Source organism: Schistocerca cancellata, chromosome 10, assembly GCF_023864275.1.
Source record: "Schistocerca cancellata isolate TAMUIC-IGC-003103 chromosome 10, iqSchCanc2.1, whole genome shotgun sequence".
NCBI classification, from domain to species: Eukaryota; Metazoa; Arthropoda; class Insecta; order Orthoptera; family Acrididae; genus Schistocerca; species Schistocerca cancellata.
In genome coordinates, this window is record NC_064635.1 from 78,754,571 (window position 1) to 78,779,020 (window position 24,450).

General features: G+C 41.2%; 1 protein-coding gene across 1 annotated transcript in view; it reads left to right on the forward strand.

Moving 5' to 3' along the window:
* The window catches only part of LOC126106523 (neurogenic locus protein delta), a 43,688-nt gene extending 22,047 nt beyond the window's left edge, over positions 1 to 21,641 (forward strand). The window contains exons 6-7 of the mRNA XM_049912850.1: positions 1,002 to 1,132; positions 20,661 to 21,641. Coding sequence (XP_049768807.1) covers positions 1,002 to 1,132; positions 20,661 to 20,896 — 367 coding nt within the window. The 3' untranslated portion in view covers positions 20,897 to 21,641. The remainder of the gene's footprint in view (positions 1 to 1,001; positions 1,133 to 20,660) is intronic.
* Positions 21,642 to 24,450: the final 2,809 nt, after the last annotated feature.

Sequence of the window (24,450 nt, forward strand, 5' to 3'; positions counted from 1 at the left end):
AGTGTTGCTCACACATGGACATTGTTATATTACACATTGGCATGTTACGTACTACAGGAGCACAGGGCTGCAAATATGTAGACATGAAGAATGAATATATAGAATGTTAGTAATGTTTGTTTTATTTAGTAGGCTTTATGAGTTTTCACATAAAAAAATTGGAGGTGTTACTTTGCAGCTCACCTTTGTATACATGCATGCATTTGCTCTCTTCCACCTCAGTTCCCCCTTACACTAAAAGATAGAATGCAACATACAGGTACTGAAGTCAATGAGGTCTGCGATGATAATGACACAGTGGCAGGAAAGACTACACGGCAGAGGGTATGAGTGTAGGTGGTTAGCACCGATCGAAGCCAGGAAGGTTACAGCAATGAAGGACGTGTTGCAAGGGTAACTCCTTGCTACATAGCTTAGAAATGCTGGTGCAGGGCACAATTCAGATGGCATAGGTTGTGAAGCAGCTGCCAAACTCAAGCATGATGGGCTCAGCAGCGTATTCCACCACCGGTGGACAACTCTGCTCTTAGCCACAGTTTGACATTAACCATTCATTCTGGTGGACAGCTAGTCGGTGGTCGTGCCGACGCAAAATGCTTAGCAGAAATTGATGCAGAGCTGAACTGTGTCGTAGCTGTTTTCACAGGTGGAGACAGGATAAACCTGTGATATGGCTGTGTTAGGCTGTACTCAGTGGGTGAACCAAGCAGGTTTTGCACATGGATCTTCCACAGGGATATGACCCCTGTGACAAGGAGAAGGGAGTGGTAGTGGTATAGGAATGGACCAGGATGTTGTGTAGGTTGGGTGGGCAGTGGATATCAGGTACACAAAAGAAATAATGAAAGAAAAAATAGTATTTATGTTGGGAGTGGTGCCAAATCAAGTAGGATTATTCCACCTTGCTATGTTTTACCTAATCTGAAGAGTGCCGTCCAGCCATGTCTGGTGCCAAACACTAGCCCAGCTCACCCTCTAATTCAAGCCCATCTCCTTCCCAGGTGTAAGACTGGCTGGATGGGCGACAGGTGTGACCAGTGCCACCCGTACCCTGGCTGCATCCACGGATCCTGTCGCCGTCCGTGGGAGTGCAACTGTGAACCCGGATGGGGAGGAATGTTGTGTGATCAAGGTAAGTAAAAGTTATGACAGTTATTTGGAAAGTAGAGCAATTTCTTATAAAATATACAGCGTCACAGATTTTTTTCAAAAAACTGTTTTTATTTAATTTTGTACATGTTTCTCTATTTTTCTACGTAGTTTCCATGTTTGTTTAAACATTTGACATAACACTGCATAAGCTTTTGTACCTTAAATCATAGATGTCTGCTGCCTGTGATGGTAACTTGTCTTTAACTTCTTTTTCATATTATCACCTTTTGCAAAGCACTTGCCATGTAGAAACTTCTTTAGGCAGTGAATGAGTGAAAAACGCTTGGCACAAAGTCTGGACCGTATGGTTGGTGGACAGTCTGTTCAAATGGTTCAAATGGCTCTGAGCACTATGGGACTTAACTTCTGAGGTCATCAGTCCCCTAGAACTTGGAACTACTTAAACCTAACTAACCTAAGGACATCACACACATCCATGCCCGAGGCAGGATTCGAACCTGTGTTTGCGCGGTTCCAAACTGTAGCGCCAGAACTGCTCGGCCCCTCCGGCCAGCTGACAGTCTGTTCCCATCAAAAAATCTGAAAAGATTTTGGTCACCAATGGCCCATATGGGATCCAGCACTGTCAAGCAACAACAAAACTCCATGCATCAGACGGCCACATCGATTACTCTGTATTGTATGTCAAAGTTTAGTCATGGTAGTGCAGTAAGCAGCTGCATTTATTGTTGGCCCTTGTTGCATAAATTCGACTAACAAGACTCCAAATTGCAAGAACAAACAGTCGTTGTTTCAAAACTGGAGTTTTTTTATTTTATTGATCTTCCAATGACACATTCCACCTTATACAAGGAATCTTCAAATTGGCCTACGAGAAAATTACAACCTCTCATATAAATGGCATGACCCCAAAGCAAAACTAGACTAGCAAGAAAAAATGAAACATTTGACTGACAAAATATGGTGTTATGTATGTAGAATGTTGTGCATACAAATGTTCGAGAAAATTACCATTGTCAAAATTTGAGAATCATGGTGCCGTATCCTGTGAGATTAGAGTAAAATAACGTAGAATATGGCTGATAAAATGGTCAGAAGCCAGTAAACACATCTACATCTACATACATACTCCGCAATCCACCATACGGTGCATGGCGGAGGGTATGAGCCCTATTCTCTCTTATCTTATCTTTGTGGTCTTTCCGCGAAATGTAAGTTGGCAGCAGTAAAATTGTGCTGCTGTCAGCCTCAAATGCTGGTTCTCTAAATTTCCTCAGTAGCTATACACAAAAAGAACGCCTCCTTTCCTCCAGAGACACTCACCCGAGTTCCTGAAGCATTTCTGTAACACTCGTGTGATGATCAAACCTACCAGTAACAAATCTAGCAGCCCGCCTCTGAATTGCTTCTGTGTCCTCCCTCAATCCGACCTGATAGGGATCCCAAACGCTTGAGCAGCACTCAAGAATAGGTCGTATTAGTGTTTTATAAGCGGTATCCTTTACAGATGAACCACATCTTGCCAAAATTCTACCAGTGAACGGAAGACGACTATCTGCCTTCCCCACAACTGCCATTACATGCTTGTCCCACTTCATATTGCTCTGCAATGTTACTCCCAAATATTTAATCGACATGACTGTGTCAAGCGCTACACTGCTAATGGAGTATCCAAACACTACGGGATTCTTTTTCCTATTCATCTGCATTAATTTACATTCATCTATATTTAGAGTTAGCTACCATTCTTTACACCAATCACAAATCCTGTCCAAGTCATCTTGTATCCTCCTACAGTCACTCAATGACGATACCTTCCCGTACACCACAGCATCATCAGCAAACAGCCACACATTGCTATCCACCCTATCCAAAAGATCATTTATGTAGATAGAAAACAACAGCGGACCTACCACACTTCCCTGGGGCACTCCAGATGATACCCTCACCTCTGATGAACACTCACCATTGAGGACAACGTGCTGGGTTCTATTACTTAAGAAGTCTTCAAGCCACTCACATATTTGGGAACCAACCCATGTGCTCGTACCTTAGTTAGGAGTCTGCAGTGGGGCACCAAGTCAAACGCTTTCCAGAAGTCAAGGAATGTGGCATCCGTCTGATACCCTTCATCCATGATTTGCAAGATATCATGTGAAAAAAGGGCGAGTTGCGTTTCGCAGGAGTGATGCTTTCTAAAGCCGTGCTGATGCATGGACAGCAACTTCTCTGTCTTGAGGAAATTCATTATATTCGAACTGAGAATATGTTCGAGAATCCTGCAACAAACCGATGTTAAGGATATTAGTCTGTAATTTTGAGGATCTGTCCTTCTACCCTTCTTATATACAGGCATCACCTGTGCTTTTTTCCAGTCGCTCGGGACTTTACATTGGGCAAGAGATTCACGATAAATGCAAGCTAAGTAAGGAGCCAATGAGGTAGAGTACTCTTTGTAAAACTGAATTGGAATCCAATCAGGACCTGGTGATTTATTTATTTCCAACCCATTCAGCTGCTTCACAACCCCAGGGATGTCTATCACTATGTCCTCCATATGGGAATCTGTACGAGATTCAAACGGTGGTATTTTTGTATGATCCTCCTGCGTGAAAGATTTCTCAAATGCTAAATTTAAAATTTCAGCTTTTATTTTGCTTTCTTCCGTTGCCAGACCAGACTGATCATTGAGTGACTGGATGGAAGCCTTTGTCCCGCTTACCAATTTTACATAAAACCAGAATTTCCTTGGGTTTTCAGCTAGATCTTTTGCTAAGGTATGACGGTGGTAGTGGTTGTATGCTTCGCGCATCGCTCTTTTTACAGCAGCACGAATCTCTACTAACTTTTGCCTGTCCTCATTCTCCCGCTCTTTCTTGTACCACGAGTGCAACTGTCTTTGCTTCCTGAGCATTCTCCGAATTGCGGTGTTAAACCACGATGGGTCTTTTCCGTCCATAACCCACTTTTTTGGCACATACTTCTCCAATGCGTGATTTACAATGTGTTTAAAATTTGCCCATAATTCTTGCATGTCCATCATACTGGAAGTATGTGAAGTCTATTCATTTACTAAGTGGGATGCTAACAACTGCTTATCTGCTCTTTCTAGTAAGAATACTCTCCTAGCCTTCTTGACCGACTTTTTAACTTTCGTAACTATAATCGTAATGACAACATCATGATCACTAATCCCTGTCTCAACACTGACACCGTGGATGAGGTCTGGTCTGTTCGTGGCTACTAGATCTAAAATATTTCCATTATGCGTTGGCTGTCGATTTAGCTGCTCAAGATAGTTTTCGGATAATGTGTTCAAAAGTAATTTACACGACGGCTTGTCTGTACCACCTGTAATGAAACCATAGACATCCCAGTCTATACTAGGTAGGTTGAAGTCGCCTCCGACTAATATAGCATGATCTGGGTACTTCTGCGATACAGAGTGTAGACTCCCTTAGAATGATTCTAGAACTGTCATGGTGGAACCTGGTGGCTGGTAATATACCCAACAATTAACTTTATTTCTCCTAGCCCTGTTAAATGTGTCCAGATAACTTCACAATTACACTCTACTTCAACCTCAGTAGACACAATATTTTTGTCAATTGCAATGAAGGCACCACCTCCTACGGTATCTAATCTGTCTTTCCGATACATGTTCCAACCCTCACTAAATATTTCAGAACTTCCTATCTCAGGGTTCAGCCAGGTCTCAGTCCTGAGAATAATTTGCGTGCCACATGCTTCCTGGAGGACAGTAAATTCAGCAACTTTATTCTGAACACTCTGAAAATTTACTGCTAATATCTTGATAGCTGAAGTGTCTTTACACTGAGCGCGTCCTGATTTCCCTGCCTGCACATAGACTGGTGAGTGTTCATCAGGACACCTCGCACTACTGCCTAGCCTAAAAAAACCCCATGTGCACGCCAATGTCTAATGTACTAAAAGTCCAAAACACACTCAAACAAAATTTAAGAAATTACTTAATGATACAGAAGTTGTTAAGTATATGGGAAATATGTATATCTGTATAAATAGGCAGAAGATTACCTTGGCAGATATGCAGCATCCTTCAAATCCAATAAAATGGAATCAAGTGTACATAGACACATCACACAGTAAATAAGTAGGAGATGCAAATGCTCATGCTTCCACTCCATTTTGTTGACCTTCATGGCACGCAATCTTGGGCTTACATTTCACCAAGATAATGCTCACCTGCATTTGGTTGTGTTCGTGCTTGCCAAAATCTACATTGGCCTGCAAGGTTGCCAGATCTCTCTACAATTGATAATGTTTCCAACATTATGGGCATTGCCCTCCAACTATCTTAGTATTTTGATTATCTAACATGCCAGTTGGACAAAATTTTGCTTGGTGTTCCTCATGAAGACATCCAACAGCTCTGTCAAGTAATGCCAAGCCAAATAATTGCTCGCATAAGGTCAGAGGTGCACCAATGTGTTATTGACATACTTGATTTGTGAAACTCTTTCTCTTGAATAAATCATCTAATATTTCTGAAATTATAATCATTTGTTTTCTGTACATTTACAAACTTCTACTGATTCCTGTCCCATTTGGACAATTTCTTTGTGGTGCATCTTTATTTTATTTATTTATTTATTTTTTTTTTCATCTCAGTGTGTATATAGTAATTCAGGAAAATACAAAAGATCATTGAACCATATTATAAACCTGTGGTAGGAATTACCTGTGTATGAATACGATGCCATATTTACAGTTATAATCAGTTGTGTAAATTTCATCAAATTCTTAACTAACAGTTTAATTAGATAGTGAAATTTTGGCAACTAAAATATAGTGGTAACAGTCTAACAGAATTAATGGTGCAAATGGTGAAAGTAATTTTGGTTGTATCCAAACCTTGGTTACAACTATTTCTGAAGTTAATTAATTTTGCAGAAATTAAAATACATTACTCCAAGGTCAGAATGCCAGTACTTCTTGTACTTGTGTTGTCAACATGCCCAATTTGAGTGATTAGCTCAATTAGAATTCCCTGTCTCATACTGTAGTAATAACTTGTAATTAACACAAAATAAGGTGCGTTAATGAAATCAGGGTATTGAACAGAAAATCCTGAATAATATGTTTGAGTGAGGCAAAGCTTGATTAAACTTTTGATAAATACAGTTTGTACTACACAAGTATTTTCTAGATATTGTACTCAAATGAAAAGTTAAAAAATTAGGTATTAGTAGTGTGTACATTCACATCTATACCTAGCAAACCACAGTGAGGTGCATGGCACAGTGAACATCCCATTGTACCAGTTATTAGGGTTTCTTCCTCTTCCATTCACGTATGGAGCTCGGGAAGAATAATTGTTTCAATGCCTCTGTGCACGCAGTAATTATCAAAATCTTATCTTCATGATCCCTCTGCGAGCGATACATAGGGGTTGTATTATATTCATAGAGTAATAATTTAAAGCCAGTTCTTGAAACTTTCATAATAGACTTTCTTGGTATAGTTTATGTCTATCTTCAAGAGTCTTCCAGTTAAGTTCCTTCAGTATATTTGTGACACTCTCCCATGGAACCTGTGACCATTCGCACTGTCCTTCTCTGTGTATGTTCAGTATCCCCTGTTAGTCCTATCCGATATGGATCTCATACACTTGAGCAATATTTTAGAACTGGTCACATAAGTGCTTGTAAGCAATATTCTTTGTAGATTGATTGCATTCCCCCAGTATTATACCACTAAACTGAAGCCTACCACCTGCTTTACCAATGACTGAACCTATGTGATCATCCCATTTCGTATCCCTACAAAGTGTTACACCCAGGTATTTGTGAGAGTTGGTCCATTCCAACAGTGACTCATTGCTATTATAGTCATAGGACACTACGATTTCTTGTTTTGCGAAGTGCAAAATTGTATATTTCTGAACATTTAAAGCAAGCTGCCAGTCTCTGCACCACTTTGAAACCATATCACTATCTGATTAAATATTTATGCAGCTTCTTTCATATAGTACTTCATTATAGATAACTGCACCATCTGCAAAAAGCCTTATTTTACTATTAATGTTGTCTGCAAGGTCATTAATATACAACATGAACAGGAAGGATGCCAACACACTTCCCTGGGGCATGCCTGTAGTTACTTCTACATATGAGGGTGACTATCCATCCAAGGTAACATGTTGCATCATCTCTACCAAAAACTCCTCAGTCCAGTCACAAATTCCACTTGACACCACATATGATAGTATTTTTGAAAAGAAGCATAGGTGTGGTACTGAATCAAGTGGGAGGCTCCAGCTTGCTCTGTTTGGGCTTTATATTGTGTTCTTACTGCTGACTTCTCCTGAACAAACACTTTATTTACTTTAGGTGCACTGCCCCAGAAGACAATCCCATAGGCAACAGGAACTGAATAATGCAAAATAATCCAACAGTTTTGTCTTGAGGTCCATGCTATGAGAGCTGTTTTAAGGGTATAATACACTGGACTAAGTTTCTTGATTAATTTCTTCTGTGTTGGCTTCATGTTACCTTGTTATGCAACTGGGTTCCCAAGGAGTTTTACATGCAGTGATTCATTCTTTGTACAACTGTTAATGTTTACTCCTGGTGCTAGATCGTCATTATTGCTTGTTTGAAACTGGATATTATGTGTCTTTGTGGGCTTAAGATCTATGCAGTTAACTGTGAAACTCCGTTCACCTGTCATCTGAGCTTTGTCTGTTGGAACATATAAGTTTCCCATGTGGGCAACTGCAGCTTAATCTCTGCATACTTAAAACATTTCTTAAAAATTTTCATGGTAAAATCTTCAAAATATTGTAGAATACACTTGTAGCTGCTAATCCTTGTTTACTGTGGAATCGAGGTACAACCAGTTGCACAATAATGAATTGCACCTTCAGGATAAATTTGGCTGGATTACATTAAGCCATTAAACAATATAATGTACCAACATTCTATAAGGCACATATCCTGGCATCATCAAATGCAATGCCTGTTGAAAGATTGATCAATAATCTTAGACAATTATGGGTCATCTATGACACACTGGCAGCTACATCTGCGCATTGTGTTATCATTTCTTCATCACTAATGGGATAGCTGTTTTTCAAAATACTATTAGAAGTTCAACACTGGTACAAACTAGAATGTCCATCAGTGATGACCTGTAATTATCTAAGGTTATTGATGGATTCTGCAACATCCATTGCATTTGACGGTGTTGGGATGTGTGCCTTATAGAATGCTGAAAGATAATATTGATCTAATGGCTTAATGTAATGCAGTCACATTCAATCTCAAGTTGTGAGTCATTATCAAAAAAAACCAATTGACTATTCATTCCACAACAAACAAGGATTAGCACCTATAAGCAGACTCTACAGTTTTTAGATTGTACCACAAAAATTTAAATAAATTAACTGTGTCTGCTGGGATTGCATTTGGACTCATGATTAGTAGGCTTGTGCCATCAACAAACATTACAGTTTTCGAGCTGCCCTTTAAAACTCACTGAGAGATCATGTATGAACGTTAGAAACAAATTGGCCCAGTACTGATATTTGCGGCACTCTACAGGCTGTGTAACCCCATCCTGAGACTACTTTAATGCTTTAGGTACAGTGTGTTACTGAGACCCTCTGCTTTCTGTTAGGGAAGTAAGATTCCATCCATCAAAAAGGATGCCATTGATGCTTTAAGACTTTAGTTTCATTAGTAGAATTTTCTGATCCAAAAAATCAAAGGCTTTGGCAAGGTTGTGGAATATACCAGCAGGATATTTTTTCTTGTTTAGCTCTGATAGTACTTCATTTTTGATATTTTGTATCTCTCTCTGTGTGGAGAAACTTTCACGGAAGCCTAACTGAGGAGCAGTTAACAAGTTCTGATCAGTTAAATAAGTCTGGATTCAATGAAAGACCACCTCACAGCCATTTCTCAAAAGACTGGAAGGAGTGGTTTGTGTTTGCAATAAGAGGTGGTTTGCTAACTTCAATGGTGTAGGTGGGTGTTACTACATCATATTCAAATCAGTCAGAAATATGCCCTGAGTGATTGCCTGATTAGAAAGATAGCTTAATGGTAATACTATTAAGTCAGAACAAGATTTTAATATTGTGCTACAAACACCATCACAGCCATCAAAATTACTAATTTCTGATGAATTCTGTTCATCCTTAGTGGCTGTACTTTTGAAACTTATGTTCTTTGGTAGTTCATGCTGTGTCTGCACATGTAAATCCATCACATCCACGTATGTTTGTTCGTTACTGGTAGCAGTGCTTCAGCCATTGTGAGTTTACTCTGGTTGCCAAAGATTTGAAAGTGTCACCTTTCCTTCCAGAGCTATTTCATAGAGGATCAGTTTCATTTGATCAATATTTATGTTTGTGTTAATAAAGTTCCAAATAGTTTTTGCCTTAACCTTGGAGTGTTCTAGGTTTGGAGCCACGTATATGAGTTTTAAATTTTTTATGGCAGCGGAGGATTTGGCAACACTGGTGGTAATACTGTTTTCAATCTTGAATGCTGCTTGTTCTCTGAATTATGTAGATCTCTCTCTTCTTAGTACAAGATACCTTAACCTCATGAGTTATTCATCCCATATCCATACTTTTGTACAATATTGCCTTTATTTGTTTTATGGGAAAACAAGACCCAAATTGCTATATGAATAACTTTAAGAAAAAGTTAAATTTTCCATTAACATTGTCCTTGTTATAAATTTCTCCTCATCATTCTTCCCATAATTAGTGACGAAGCACAGTGATTGAGTCATTGTTTATGGTTCTGTGATCCAACAGTGCTTTTCTTCTATGATCTGTACCTAACTGGCCAGTAAATTCTACTGTCAGTCTCGTCATCAGACTGTCAATGAACTGTATTACTGTTCTTTTTGGAACACAGCCTTTGAACAGTTTTGAGAAAGAAGTAGCGACACTTTCTGTGGAACCCACCCACTATTTTGCAGGACAATGCTTGGGCACATACAACACAAGGTGTGTCAGATTTGTTCAGTTGATGGGACTGTGAAGCCGTATTTACTCGAATCTAAGCCGCACTCGAATCTAAGCCGCACCTGAAAAATGAGACTCGAAATAAAGGGAAAAAAAATTCCCAAATCTAAGCCGCACCTGAAATTTGAGACTCGAAATTCAAGGGGAGAGAAAAGTTTTAGGCCGCACCTCCAAATCGAAACAAAGTTGGTCCATTGTAATATGAGACACAATTTAGGTCGAATGAATGACGATACAGCTACAGTAGTTTGGTTCGAGTCGAAAGCTTAGCAGTTAAGCTTTACCAGGTAGCCATTGCTATGCGTCAGGCGCTCCGTCCGTATTTATACAAATACCCTTCCTTTTTCATGTGCTTCGTCTGGTTTGAATCGATTGCTTATTTTGCTTTGATCTGATAAGTGCCGTTTTCTATGTTATAGGTGTTTACGTCAGTCACTGTAAGCTGAAAATGCATTACTGCACTGTGTCATGCATTGTTTGTCGCATTCTGATAGTGCGTGTTTACGGCCTGTCGCTGCTCGCGGCATGGCTTGCTTTTTGTGCGTGCTACCGCCGCCTACAACTTAAAAAAGAGAGGAATCGTCTCATTAGCGAAACAATGGCAAGAGACTGCTATTTGTTGTTACTTACACTGCCGCTTTCTTTGATAATGATCAACAAGAACCAAATAATAGACTGCGTATGATAGAACATGTTCTGAACGAGAGTTTGGCGAAAATTTTTCTCCGTTTGAAAATCTTGGCGGCCGCTTCTTTAGTACATCAAATTCTGCACAGAAATTAGTCATCTTAGATTTAAAAATCTAGTCAGTTGCCGTGCTTCATTTCTGACTGTATGACTATTAGGCATAAGAGTAATACGAATATAAACATGACACGATACGTATATTCTTCCGCGTTTGCTGTTGTCTCACTCTAGTTTCGTAGTTTATTTGGCAGACAGGATTTAAATGAGATAGAAGCAAACACGATTGAATACATGGCAAAATGTTTATATTCGTATTATTCTTATGGTGAAGAGAATACTGCATGTGATTCACATTTCATCAGGTTCCTATTAGCAACCATCTCTTCTCACAGGTAGGAAAAAATTCGGAACGTAGAGTTGGCCATATTGACAAAAATCCCAGTATTACCAGTCGGATTTTCGTAGTACATTGAAATTCGAAGATGAACAATATGGAATTTGTATTTACTTCGTTGGATTATGTATGAAAAAGCAGTGGTCGAAACTCTGGCGGAGAAAAAAAGCTCGTCTTCCAATTTTATTTTTTTTTAATTTTATTTACTGACGCAGAGGTTTTGGCTCCAGTATTTGTCTTTGTGCCTACAAAGGATGCCTGTGTAGCGCTACATATATTCGACGGCAGAAGTTAGTTGTGGCGGCACCTATCAACATTTTTCAGAACTTCCGCTTGCTTTGCACTCGATTCTAAGCCGCAGGCGGTTTTTTGGATTACAAAAACCGGAAAAAAAGTGCGGCTTAGATTCGAGTAAATACGGTACTGTACCATCTGCCATACTATCCAAACTTATGTCCACGTGACTTTCACTCGATTCGTAAAATGAAGGAAACACATTGGGGAATTTCCTTCAAAATTGTTACGGTACAGAGATTCATTAAGCATTAGACTAGTCCATTGGAACCATCGACACAACTGGCACTGATAGAGGTATGCTGCAGCTTCCACACAATTCTGGTAATTACATTGAAAAGTAATAAAACTTTGAAACAGGTACCAATTTTGTATTAGTAGTAAATAAATAGTTGCCACTATTAAAATTCCAACCATTGTAACTTTTCATTCAGGCCTTTCATATTCACCACAAGATCAAATAAAGGAAAGTGCAGGAGTAATATTGACAATACTGTGTGCAGTATCCACCAGAAAGATCGCGGGAGGCGCACATCGGCACGGCGCGTCACGGACGGTAGTTGCCGCAAATGGAGTCCCGTCCACCTGAGGGCACGCGAGAATTCGGCCGCGACCTCTGCCAGTGGAACAACAACAACAACAGCAACAGCAACTCAGGCAGCACGGGCTGTGCCCAGTCAGTTCACGTCGGCCATGCCTAGGAGACAGTTCCCGGTCTACTCTGAAGTGCGACGGAAAACGTGAACCGTGTTACTACGCAATTGGTGACGAGTAGAGTTGTTCTTTCGCGTGTTGTGTCGTTGTTCCGGTTTCGTAGCTTATCCGCGGCATGGAGGATTTAGTGCGGGTTTTGGTTGAGCAGCAGACGGAGCTCATGGCCACCATGAAACAAGTGCTTCCGGCGTTGCTCTCCACGCCGTCTGCTCCAGCGCAGTTCCCTCCTCCCTTTCCCCCATATGATGAGACGGCGGAGGATTGGGACGCGTATGAACATTGCCTTAGGCAGCATTTCCGGGCGTTTCATGTTGCCAATGCGGAGGTATGTCGTGCTCTTTTCTTGTCTTGGATATCTCCCTCGCTGTATCAAGTTTTGCGGCAGCTAGCAACGTTGCAGGAGCCCTCGTCCTTGTCTTTTGACGCATTGTGTTCATATTATCGCCGCCGCATGCATGTTGTGGCGGCTAGTGTCGAGTTCTATCAATGCAAGAAGCAGCCCCATCAGTCTTACCGGGCATGGTCCACTACCCTGCACGGTCTTAGTCGCAAGTGTCATTTTGTCACGGAGCAGTCGTGAGAGTCGTATGCCCACGTTATGGTGCGCGACGTCATTGTTCATTCGGCCCCTGATAGGGAGGTCCGGCAACGGGCCCTGCAGTTAGAAGACCCTTCCCTCGAGGAAGTCCTGTCCATTGCTCAATCGTATGAAGTCTCTCACGCCACCAGTCAACATTTGGAAGCGTGGTGCGACGTCGCGGCGGTTGAGGGCGGTGCGGCCGCGTCCACTGTGTCCGGGGTGGACGACGTGCGAGCGGTACAATCCGGCCGTTACGGCCGCTCCCGCACGGCGCGTAAACAGAGTTCCGGCCGCTGGCACCTGTTACCATCCTGTGCGTCGTGCTATATACATCACGATCGGTCGGAGTGCCCCCTACATTGGGCCGTTTGTCGCAAATGCAATAAAAAAGGACACATTGCTAAAGTTTGCCGCTCAGCCTCGAAAGAATCGAACAAAGCAGTTACAGAGGACATGGACATTGACATTCAGGAAGTTTCATCAGGCCAGGCTGCCGACGCATCGGCACACAAACTCTTCATCGAGGTGTCGGTTCGGTCGTGCCAATTACAACTGCAAGTAGATACGGGCGTGGCAGTTTCTTTGTTGAATGCACAAACTTATTCCGACCTTGGGTCGCCCCTGTTGGTGCCAGTTTACCGGGGTCTACGCGGTTATGGTAAACAGTTCATTCCCCTACTGGGTCAATTCACTACCGATGTGACTTACAAATCAGTCACTCGGCCTATTACTTTTATTGTTGTCAGTGATGCCAGCTCCGCTAACCTTTTTGGCTTGGATGCCTTTCAAGCTTTTGGGTTTTCTATCACTGACACCATACGGTTGGTCTCTGAAGACGTTCTCTATCAATCATTAGAATCTTTGATCTCTGACTTTCCGGATATCTTCGAGGAGGGCCTGGGGCGTGTTTCAGACTTTGAAGCTCACTTAACGTTGAAGGCGTCGGCTCGCCCGCGTTTTCTATGCGCGAGGAAGCTCCCCTTGGCTCTCTGCCCTCAGGTAAAAGAAGAGCTAGACCGGCTGACAACCCTAGGGGTCGTTCTTCCCATTTCTTCTAGTGAGTGGGCTTCGCCCCCCGTTGTCAGAAAACCCTCTGGAAAATTACGTCTTTGTGGCGATTTCAAGGCCACCATTAATTCCCAATTGATGGTGGACACCTATCCTTTGCCTCGTGCTGATGAATTGTTCTCCGCCGTGGCGGGAGGCCAATATTTTTCGAAAATCGATCTTTCGGAGGCTTATTATCAGATACCTCTTGATGAGGACTCCAAACGGCTGGCGGTTGTCAGCACCCCGTTTGGCCTTTACCAATACCAGCGGTTGGCCTTCGGAATATCCAGTGCCCTGGCGATATTCCAGCGTTATCTTGAGCACGTCACATCGACAATCCCTCATTGTACTAATTACCTGGACGACACAATTGTCACGGGCCGCAGCATGAAGGAACACTTGCACAACCTTCGCACCCTCTTTCTCAAATTCAGGTCCGTGGGCTCGCGTTGCAACCTGCGTAAGTCAAACTTTTTCTGACCGTCCATCGAATATGTGGGCTACACAATCTCTCGGCACGGCGTCCAGCCACTAGGAAGTTTGGTCTGAGGTATCGTCGACCTTCCGCGGCCCACTTTGCTGAAGGAGTTACAAGCTTTTTTAGACAAGATTGCCTATTACCTCCGGTTCATTCCCAGGGCTTCCATAATCGCCCGCCCCCTGTACTGCCTTCTGAGCAAGGGTGTTCCTTTTGATTGGTCGCCTGCATGCGAGCGAGCGTTCACCTCGTTGAAAGGCCTCCTCACGTCAGCTCCGTGTTTGCCTACTTTTGACCCCCATAAGCCGTTGGTCCTGGCTACAGATGCTTCTCAGTATGGGGTGGGGGCGGTCCTGGCCCATCGCAACGCAGATGGTTCCGAGCAGCCACTGGTGTTTGCGTCTAAAACTCTTAGTCCCGCACAGGCCCATTACTCCCAGGTGGAAAAAGAGGCTTTGGCCATTGTCTACACTGTTACCAAGTTTCACCCTGTCTTGTATTGCATGAAGTTTCAGTCAATCACTGGCCGTTAATATCGTTATTTGGCCCCGCCTCTGGTTCTGGATAGGGCGGCCCACAGACTACAGCGCTGGGCCTTGTTCCTTTCTAAGTACCATTATGACATTCATTTTCGCCGTACCGGACAGCATGCCAACGCAGACGCTCTTTCTCATCTTCCGGTTGGACCGGATCCTATGTTCGATCGAGAGGAGATTATGTGTTTTCATTTGGATGTGGCATCCCGCCAAGCGGTTGATGGCTTCCCCATCATTAGTTCTAGAGTCGCCAGGGAAACGGCAGCTGACCCAGTTCTCCGGCAAGTAGTTCGCCTCATTCAGCAGGGGTGGTCATCCCGACCTCCAGGCCGGGCCTCGGACCCTCTTCGTAATTATTTTGTGCTAAGAGACCACCTCTCTGTCTTGGAAGGTGTTCTCCTTCTGGCTACAGATGATACAGCTCCTCGCATGGTTGTTCCTGCAAGTTTGCGAAGGGAAGTCCTCACATTATTACATGAGGGGCACTGGAGTGTTTCCCGTACTAAAACCTTGGCTCACAGACATGTGTACTGGCCCGGTATTGACAGAGAAATTGAGCACTTGGTGGCTGCCTGTTCCCAGTGTGCAAGCCAACAGGCATCTCCCAGGTCAGCATTCTCTTCATGTCCGCCTGCAACCCAGGCATGGGAACGTGTTCACATCGATTTTGCGGGCCCGTTTCTCAATGGCTTTTGGCTCATTGTCATTGATGCTTATTCCCGATTTCCATATGTGGTTCGCTGCTACTCAACCACTTCAGAGGTTGTAATCCAGGCACTAGCAAAAATCTTTTCTGTGGAAGGTCTGCCAGTCATCCTGGTCTCTGACAATGGACCTCAGTTTGTCGCAGACCTTCCAGCATTTTTGTAGGCGCTTCGGTATTCGGCACGTTTGCTCTCCCCCCTTTCATCCACAATCGAATGGGGAAGCCGAGCGCATGGTGCGCACATTTAAGACACAGATGAAAAAGTATGTGCACGAATTTCCTGTGGAGCAGGCGTTGACGTTTTTCCTGACGGCATACCAGACCACACCTATGGGAGAACGCAGCCCCGCAAAGCTCCTCCATGGGCACCAACCTAGGACTCTGCTGCACCTCCTTCAGCCTGGTCCTCGCCAGTCTTCGCTAAATGGAGTACCCAGCTTTCCACTGGGTATGTCGGTCTGGGCACATTGGGTTTGGTCACAATCCACGTTGGATACCGGCGGTGGTCCTGCGCCGAAATGGCCGCCGGCTCTATACCTTGCAGATGGGGACCGGGAGGTACGTTGTCACCAAAATCAGCTACGTCCATGTTTGGGCACCCACCCTCCGACTCCTCGGGCACCGGCTTTCCCATTGCTGGAACCTGTGTTGGTTTCTCAGGGGACGCTACCACCCCTCCCCCCTGTGATTCTGCTGAACTGCGATGGCTCTCAGCCTTGGCAGCCTCCAGTAGCTCCAGCACTGGCATCACCCTCGTTAGCGATGCCCCAGCGAGAGCCGGCCCCCCTCGCAGGCCCAGTTTCTCAGGAGGCTGGTTCATCTGTGGTCATCCCTTCCCCATCGTCTCCACCACTGGGTCTTACCCCTCCCAGGGTGGACCAGGATCCAGAGTTAGACGACCTGTCTCCCGTTCTGTCCCGGGTTCCGATGGTGGGACAACGGGGGCCTCTTCATGTGGGTCACTTCCAGCTGTATTCGAAGGTTCCGGCTCGAGGGTTGGCAGATCCCCTTGACTCCAGCATTCCGACTCCATCACTCCTGCACGACACTGCACCTTCCGACGCAGTGGATCACAGTGGCTTCACCCCCCGAAGGAGGAGGAGTGCAGTAGCCACCGGAAAGATCGCGGGAGGTGCGCATCGGCACGGCGGTAGTTGTCGCAAATAGGGTCCCGTCCACCAGAGGGCACGTGAGAATTCGGCTGCGACCTCTGCCAGCAGAACAACAACAACAGCAACTCAGGCAGCATGGGCCGTGCCCAGTCAGTTCACATGGGGCATGCCTAGGAGACAGTTCCTGGTCTACTCTGAAGTGCGACTGAAAACGTGAACCGTGTTACTACATTATGAAAGGGATGTATTGCTGCTTACCATAATGATGGACACAGAGCTGCGGTCTCCCTGAATTTCGTACAACTTTCTAATGTTGCAACCTCTCTGCATAATACAGCATCCTCTTTGAAAAACCTTATGGAACTTTTGTTGTTATCGTTCAGGTCCTTTATTTTTGTTGTGAAAAGGTGCTATAACTGTCCCTTGGTGTACATCCAAAGTTACTTTTACGTCTGAAGATTTTTCTTCTTGAGAACGACACGCTGTGTTCTGTTTGCTAGAAACTTCCCAGTGCAATCACACAGTTGGTCAAATATTCTGTACACTTATATGTTCTTCAGTAGGTGGAAGAAGTGCACAACTGTATCAGATGCCTTCCTGTAGACAAGGATCAAGCCATCAACCTGGGCACCAGAATATGAGCTTTGTGGATGAACAGAGCAGCTGGATTTCACTTGATCATTGTTTTCAGAACCCATGGAGATTCCTTCAGAGGAGATTTTTGGTCTCCAAGAGTGTCTTAATACATGAGCACAAAACATGTTTCAAAATTCTACTTAGAATAATGTCAGAGGTGTAGGCCTATAGTTTTGCCTGTCTGTTCAGCAGTCCTTATTAAAAATGGGAATAATTTGCATTGTTTTCAATCACTAGCAATCCTTTGCTCCTCCAGTGCTCTATGATGCACTGCAGCTAGAAGATGAACAAATGCTGATATCCATTCAGGTCCAGTCACCTTTTCTCCATTAATTGATTTCAGTTACTTTTCAATTCTGTGGGCACTTATTTCAATATTTGTCAGTTTGATGTTTATGTGATGGTTTAAAGAAGGAACTGCAGTTTGATTTTGCTCATTTTTTACAATTCTTCACAATATATTAATCAAATAAAACACACAGGCACAAGACATAGAAACATACAACATGAAACACTTTCTTATGCAATATGCTGAGAATGTATTCTTGACTGTAACTGATAAAGAGTTTGGTATTCTACATCAGTGAAGGTAATGTGACATGTGACTGCCATCACTGCTTGTGTTGATTTGTGACTCACTTCCTTGACTTCCTTACACATAGCACTAACTGTTTAAGTGATCATTACATACTTAGGCAGCATTCAACTACTTATTGGTACACATCACAGACCTTGTTTCTGGTACAGTACAATGGAAATGTACATGAATGGGGAGTTGGCAGATGCCCATGTGTCTGGATTTACGTAATGGCAGTGCTTGGAGATATTTCTAGAATCCAGGTGCTCTGATAGGAAAATGTTTGAGGCAGCTGAATGTTGTCTTAGGGATTGTGGCATGTTTAAAGTTGTTACTTCCAATTATGGGATGCCTAGAAGGTTGGGGATCTCACTGCTTGACTGGACATCTCTGTTGGTAGTGCTGATACTTTGGATAATGGAGATGAAATCGTCTTCCAAAACCTTCACGTACCATTCAGTAGTCAAATTGCCATCTTCTTGATCATGAAATACGGGTTCTCAGTTCCCCATATACGCCAATTTTGCTTATTGATGAACCCATCCAGATGAAAGAGGGCTTTATCACTAAGCCAAACAACAATGCGCTTACTAATTCCCATCATGACATCTAGTCAACCATGCAGCTTGAACATAATAATTCAAACCATTCAGACGTTATGACAGTTTTATTTCATATAGTTCAATAATTGACAGCCTGTAAATATGCATGTAGGTCGGGTTCACAAAATTTTAAAATATAGAGTCATTACTTTTTCAAATGTTGTTGATACAAATATACATTAGATAATGGAAGTTACCAAATGTTCTTTAGCAGTGGATTACATATCCTTCGAATGGTCTAAATCAGTAGTAGTCAACTTGTTTTATCTAATATTCACTCTTGTATCAGTGTCATAAAATTTTCAAACCATCCCCTGGTTCCTGAGTAATGGTTATTTATAAAGTAGAACTTACCAATTACACTTTCTCAAAACTTTATGAAAACCTATGAACGTGTTTGTAAAACCCCTATCATCTACCCACTAATGGGCAGTAGGGACCAGGTTGACTACTGCTTGTCTAAATGATGGTTTCTATTTCATATAGCAATATTCCAAATGTGGATTATATCCATGATTTCGCAAAACACTAAAAGACTTTTCTGGAAATTGAAATTTTATGACTGAAATATTTCATTAACCTAAAAGTTATTGTAGCAAAATTATACACTTTTGAAAACAGAGGAGTTTAGACTACAAGGTAATAACACCAGATTTCAAAAGGATTATAATTGATGATTCAAGCATCCCTGAATTCTTATGACAACAATAATTTTCAACAAAGATATTCTCATGACCACACCATCTCCAGAACATATGAGAAAAGATACCAATGAGGGCATTTGAAACCGGTACATCGATCCTAAAACAGAACTTTTAGTGAGGTCAGAATTTTAAATGTGCATGATTTTCAGAAATAGTAAATTCTGAATATTTTAAAAAATAAAATAGTTCTACACAAACTACTTATACTGTTGTCAGCAGGCTGCAAACTATGTGGCTTGAGCCTTCTTTAGTCGGAAGACTGGATTGATGGAGGTCACCATGCTAGTGTATCCTGCACAATCCTGTTAATTTCTGCATAACCACAGCAACATACATCCATTCAAACCTGTTGATTTTGAGTCCTAATGTCCTACAATTTTTATAGCCTACACTTCCCTCCACAATGAAATTGTCAAGTCCTTGGTTCATCATCGTAATCAGTTGTAATTAAGTCGCGCCACAAATTTCTTTCTTCCTTAATTTGATTCACTATTTCCTCATTTGTTAATCTACCTGTATAATCTTCAGCATTCTTATGCAGCACCACATTTCAAAAGCTCCTATTCCCTTGGGACTGAACTGCTTATTGTCAACATTTTACTTTTATATAAGGGTATGTCTCCATATAAATATCTTCAGAAAACACTTAGTAACAATTAAATTTGTATTTTATGTTAACAAATTCCTTTTTTCCAGAAATGTTTTTCTTGTTATAGTTTGTCTACATTTTATATCATCTACTAATCTCTCTATCCCCATCCCCTCCTTTCTCTCTCTCCCTTCCTCTACCTCTTTTTTTACCAAAAGCCCACCTCTGAAGCTGAGCACTCAGCATGGCTGAAGCCATATGAAGGGCCCAGGTTCAATTCCCGACCAGGTCGGAGGTTTTCTCTGCTCGAGGACTGAGTGTTGTGTTGTCCTCCTCCTCCTCCTCCTCCTCCTCCTCATCGTCATCATCGTCATCATCATCATCATCATCATCATCAACATGCAAGTCATCGAAGTGGCTCCAGATAAAAAAATTTTCGCCAGGTGGCTAAATTCCCCACTAGGGGACTCCTCGCCAAAATAGGTCATACGCACATTTCATTACACTGAAGACACTTTGATAAGAATTTTGAGATTTCAGTCTACCTCATATATATGTATTATGTATTGAAGAGAATAAAAAATAAAAAAAAGAAGTATTTATGCTAGTAGTAGCATTATAGCAATGGAGCTATTCAATTTAGTATATTTCTCCATTTCCCATGATTAATGCGGTTTGTACTGTAGGAAGTAAATTTTAACATGGAAGTAAAGTTTTGTAAGACTCATCCCAATTTAACTTACTTTCTGTATGAGATGTGATTAAAAAGTAACTGGAACTTTTGTTTTTCTTTAAGAGCCTTTATTTATCAACATTAACTTTGTCATTTCAAAGTGTCCTGAAAGGTTGATTCTCTCTCCTTTTAGAGCTCACATACTGTGAACAAAACGAAGATCTGTGTGAAAATGGTGCAACATGTATCAGCCTGACAGAGGAAGATGGAAACTACCGCTGCATATGTGCCGAGGGATTCACTGGCCGTAACTGTGAAGTATCCAAGTTCACCACAGCAATGTCCATGTTTAACATGACTACCACCATGAAGCCACCTACATCCCTACTTCCTGGTGAACCACCTGAGGAAGAAAATGAAGCTGCTTAAGAAATATCACAATTTCTTCCATCAGATATGTAATACTGTTTTTTTCTGAAGACTATTATTTTAATATATAAAGTGTAAGTCCTTTGAAACATAAAAAAGAACATTAAATTAAACTTGATGGGGCTTTGGAATGAAACATGGAATCTTGAAAAGGCTGTCACAATATTTCTGTGGGATAAGTGCTCAGCAATACAGAGAACAATAAAAAATTTTTTTTGTAACAATTAAATCATGAGCACCCAACCGTTTTGGAACATGGCTAAATTTTGATCTTGTGGCCTTAATGTGATTATACGTATATTATTCTTCCCCCCCCCCCCCCCACCTCCTCGCTCCTCCCCCTTCTACCTTTTGGCAAAGTAGATGTCTAAGAAGCCTGCATAATTGTGTGTGTACAGATTAATCACGTGTTTGCAATTGTCTGATGCTTTGTAGTATTATGAAACATTTTATGTGCTTCAAATATTGTAACAGTAATCTGTGATTCTTCAAAAGCAGACACTGCATTCCAGTAGTTTTAATTTTCCAACGATATTGGCTGAAAGATCAGCACTTCCAGTTTTTGTTAAACTATGCACATGATTGTTTGTGAATCAGTTGTTATTTATTTGTGTAGATGCTTTTGTTTAGCTTATGTATCGTAATTAACTTATCAATTTATTTATTTAATTTATTTATATTTAATTTATTTATTAATGTATAAATTTGATTGATTTATTAATTTATTTCAAATTATTTATTTTTATTTTGTTATTTATTTTTATATTGTTGCAAGACTTCATCTTATGACTGTAAAAATTTGAGAAAATTAAAATATTAGTTGAAATGAGATTTATAATTAGAGGAGTAAATGTTCTTCAGAATTTGTGGACAAGAAAAATTCATCTAAGCTTTAGCTCGACCACACAAAATTAAACCTACTCATGAGACAAAAACTACAATGACTAGTTAACTTAGAGGAAATAAGCCCACTCACTGGATAAATAATTTGAATCAAAGGATTGGAAACAATGAAACCTGAAAAAGATATCAAAGCCTATCCCTCTCTCTCAACATGCTACTTACAACAACAAAAATTGCAAAAGGAAAATATTTCCTCTTGGCTTTTTGATAATATCAAAAAGAATTTTATTAATTTGCAGAACAGGGATTCAGAAAAGATTAACAAAGTTCCATACCATTAAAATGTTTCACTAACTCAAAGTTCTAGGTGTTGGTAAGTTATACATTGCTGGCGTTATTAGTCAGTAAATACATTTTGGTAATCTCTATAGTTTCCTGCCAATCTATGTGATTTTAAGGAAGTTTTCTTATTGCATTGTTGAATGTATCTGAGAAATCTGAAATATCTGTCATCAGAATCTATCACTGCTAAGTTGTACTTAGAAGATGGGTTAAGGAAAGGCAAATCAATGTTTATAACTTTTGTAGATGTGGAGGAAGCTTTTGACAATGTCAATTGCAACATAGCATTTGAAATTATTATTGTAGCAGGGGTAAAATACAGGGAGTGAAAGGCATTTGTTTTATACAACTTGTACAGGAGCCAAAAGTAGTTAGAAGAGTCAAGTGGTATGAAGGGTAAGCAGTGGTTGAGAAGGAAGTGAGACAGGGTTGTTGCCTATCCATGATGATGTTCAGTTTGGACATTGAGCAATTGGTAAAGGAAACAAAAGAAAAAATTGGAGAAAGAATTAAAGTTCAGAGAGACGAAATAAGTACTTTGAGGCTTAATCAAACAGTGGAAACTACAGGTTGGAATATTAACAATGTAGGAAAAGGCAGATTGCTGTTTATCTTAAAGGAGACACATTAAGTTGCATACAGACACAATTAAGACACTTACATAAAGCTTTTGGTCACAGCTTTCTTCATTCATATAAACAAGCAAGCTCACCTCATGCGCACATGACCGCCAACTCTAGCATCTCGGGAACTTTGAGGTTTGCTGATGTCATTGTAATTCTGTAAGAAGAGCAGTTGAATGGAATGGACAGTGTCTTGAAAGGAGAATATAAGATGAACATCAACAAAAACAAAACTAGGATAATGGAATGTAGTGAAATCGAATGATTCTGAGGGAATTAAATTAGGAAATGTGACACTTGAAGTAGTAAGTTTTGCTGTTTGGGCAGTAAAATGACTAATGATAGCTGAGGCAGAGAGAATATAAAATATAGACTGGTAATGGCGAGAAATGCATTTCTCAAGGGAGAAATTTGTTGACAACAAATATAGATTTAAATGTAAGGAGGTCTTTTCTGAAGGTATTTGTCTGGAGTGCAACCTTGTATGGAAATGAGATGTGGATGGATGATAGAGAGTTCAGACAAGAAAAGGTTAGAAGCTCTTGACATGTGATTCTAAAGGATAACACTGAAGATTATGTGGGTAGGTCATGTAACCAATGTGGAAGTACTGAATAGAAGTGGGGAGAAAAGAACCTTGTGGCATAACTTGACTAAAAGAAGGGATTGTTTGATAGGATACGTTCTGAGACATCAAGGTATCACCATTTCAGAACTAGAAGGAAATGTGAGGGGTAAAAATAATAGAGGAAGAACAAGAGACGAATACAGTGAGAAAACTCAAAGTAAAAGATGTGGATTGCAGAAGTAATTCGGAGATGAAGGGGCTTGTACACGATAGAGTTGCGGGAGAGCTACATCAATCCAGCCTTCAGACTGAAAACAACAATGACAAAAAGCTGTATTACGATTATTTAACATCCCAGTCATGCTTCAAATCTTGATCTGCTTAATGAATACATTACCCATATTTACAACTACTCTATTATATGTCTAAAACTGAAACTGTTCTCAGAATGTTTTGAAGTTGTAGAGCATATGTTATCAATCGCTTTTCACAGGGGGATGCCACTGTCCATGAAGCTACCTATTAATTATCTCAGTTTGTACAAACCATGTGGAGGAGTGTAATACAGACATACTATGTACTGGTACAGTCATGACTGAAATACAGATGATTGGTTATCTGGAGAACATAAAGTCTAAAATAGTGCATTTATTAAAAAATCAAATGGTCTTATTGGTTTTCTTACAGTGCCAACATATATTAAAAGCAGTAACTCATTCTGAAATTTCAAAAACTCTATGTAAAAGAATTTATGCTGCTGAAATCATATCTCCAGCTTCCTACTTATCGACCACCGCTAGAGGAAAAAGAAGAAGAAGAACCACATGTTGTGCTTCAATTAAATTTATTGACAAATAACAAATTTCTATTTTTATCCTGATACCTCTCTTACGTTTAGCATACCATGTACATAAGGAAAAGATAGATTGCTACTCACCACAAAGAAGACATGTTGAGTTGCAGACAGGCTCAACAAAAAGACACTTCCACATTAGCTTTAGGCCAAAGCCTTCTTCAGAAAAGGAAACACACACACACATTCATTCACTCAAGCAAGCACACCTAATACACACGACTGTTGTCTCCTGTAGCTCAGATCTGTGATCTGCCAGAGATGGCAATCATTTCTGTGTAATGCATACTTCCTTGTGTGAATGAATTGCTGCATCTTTCTTTTT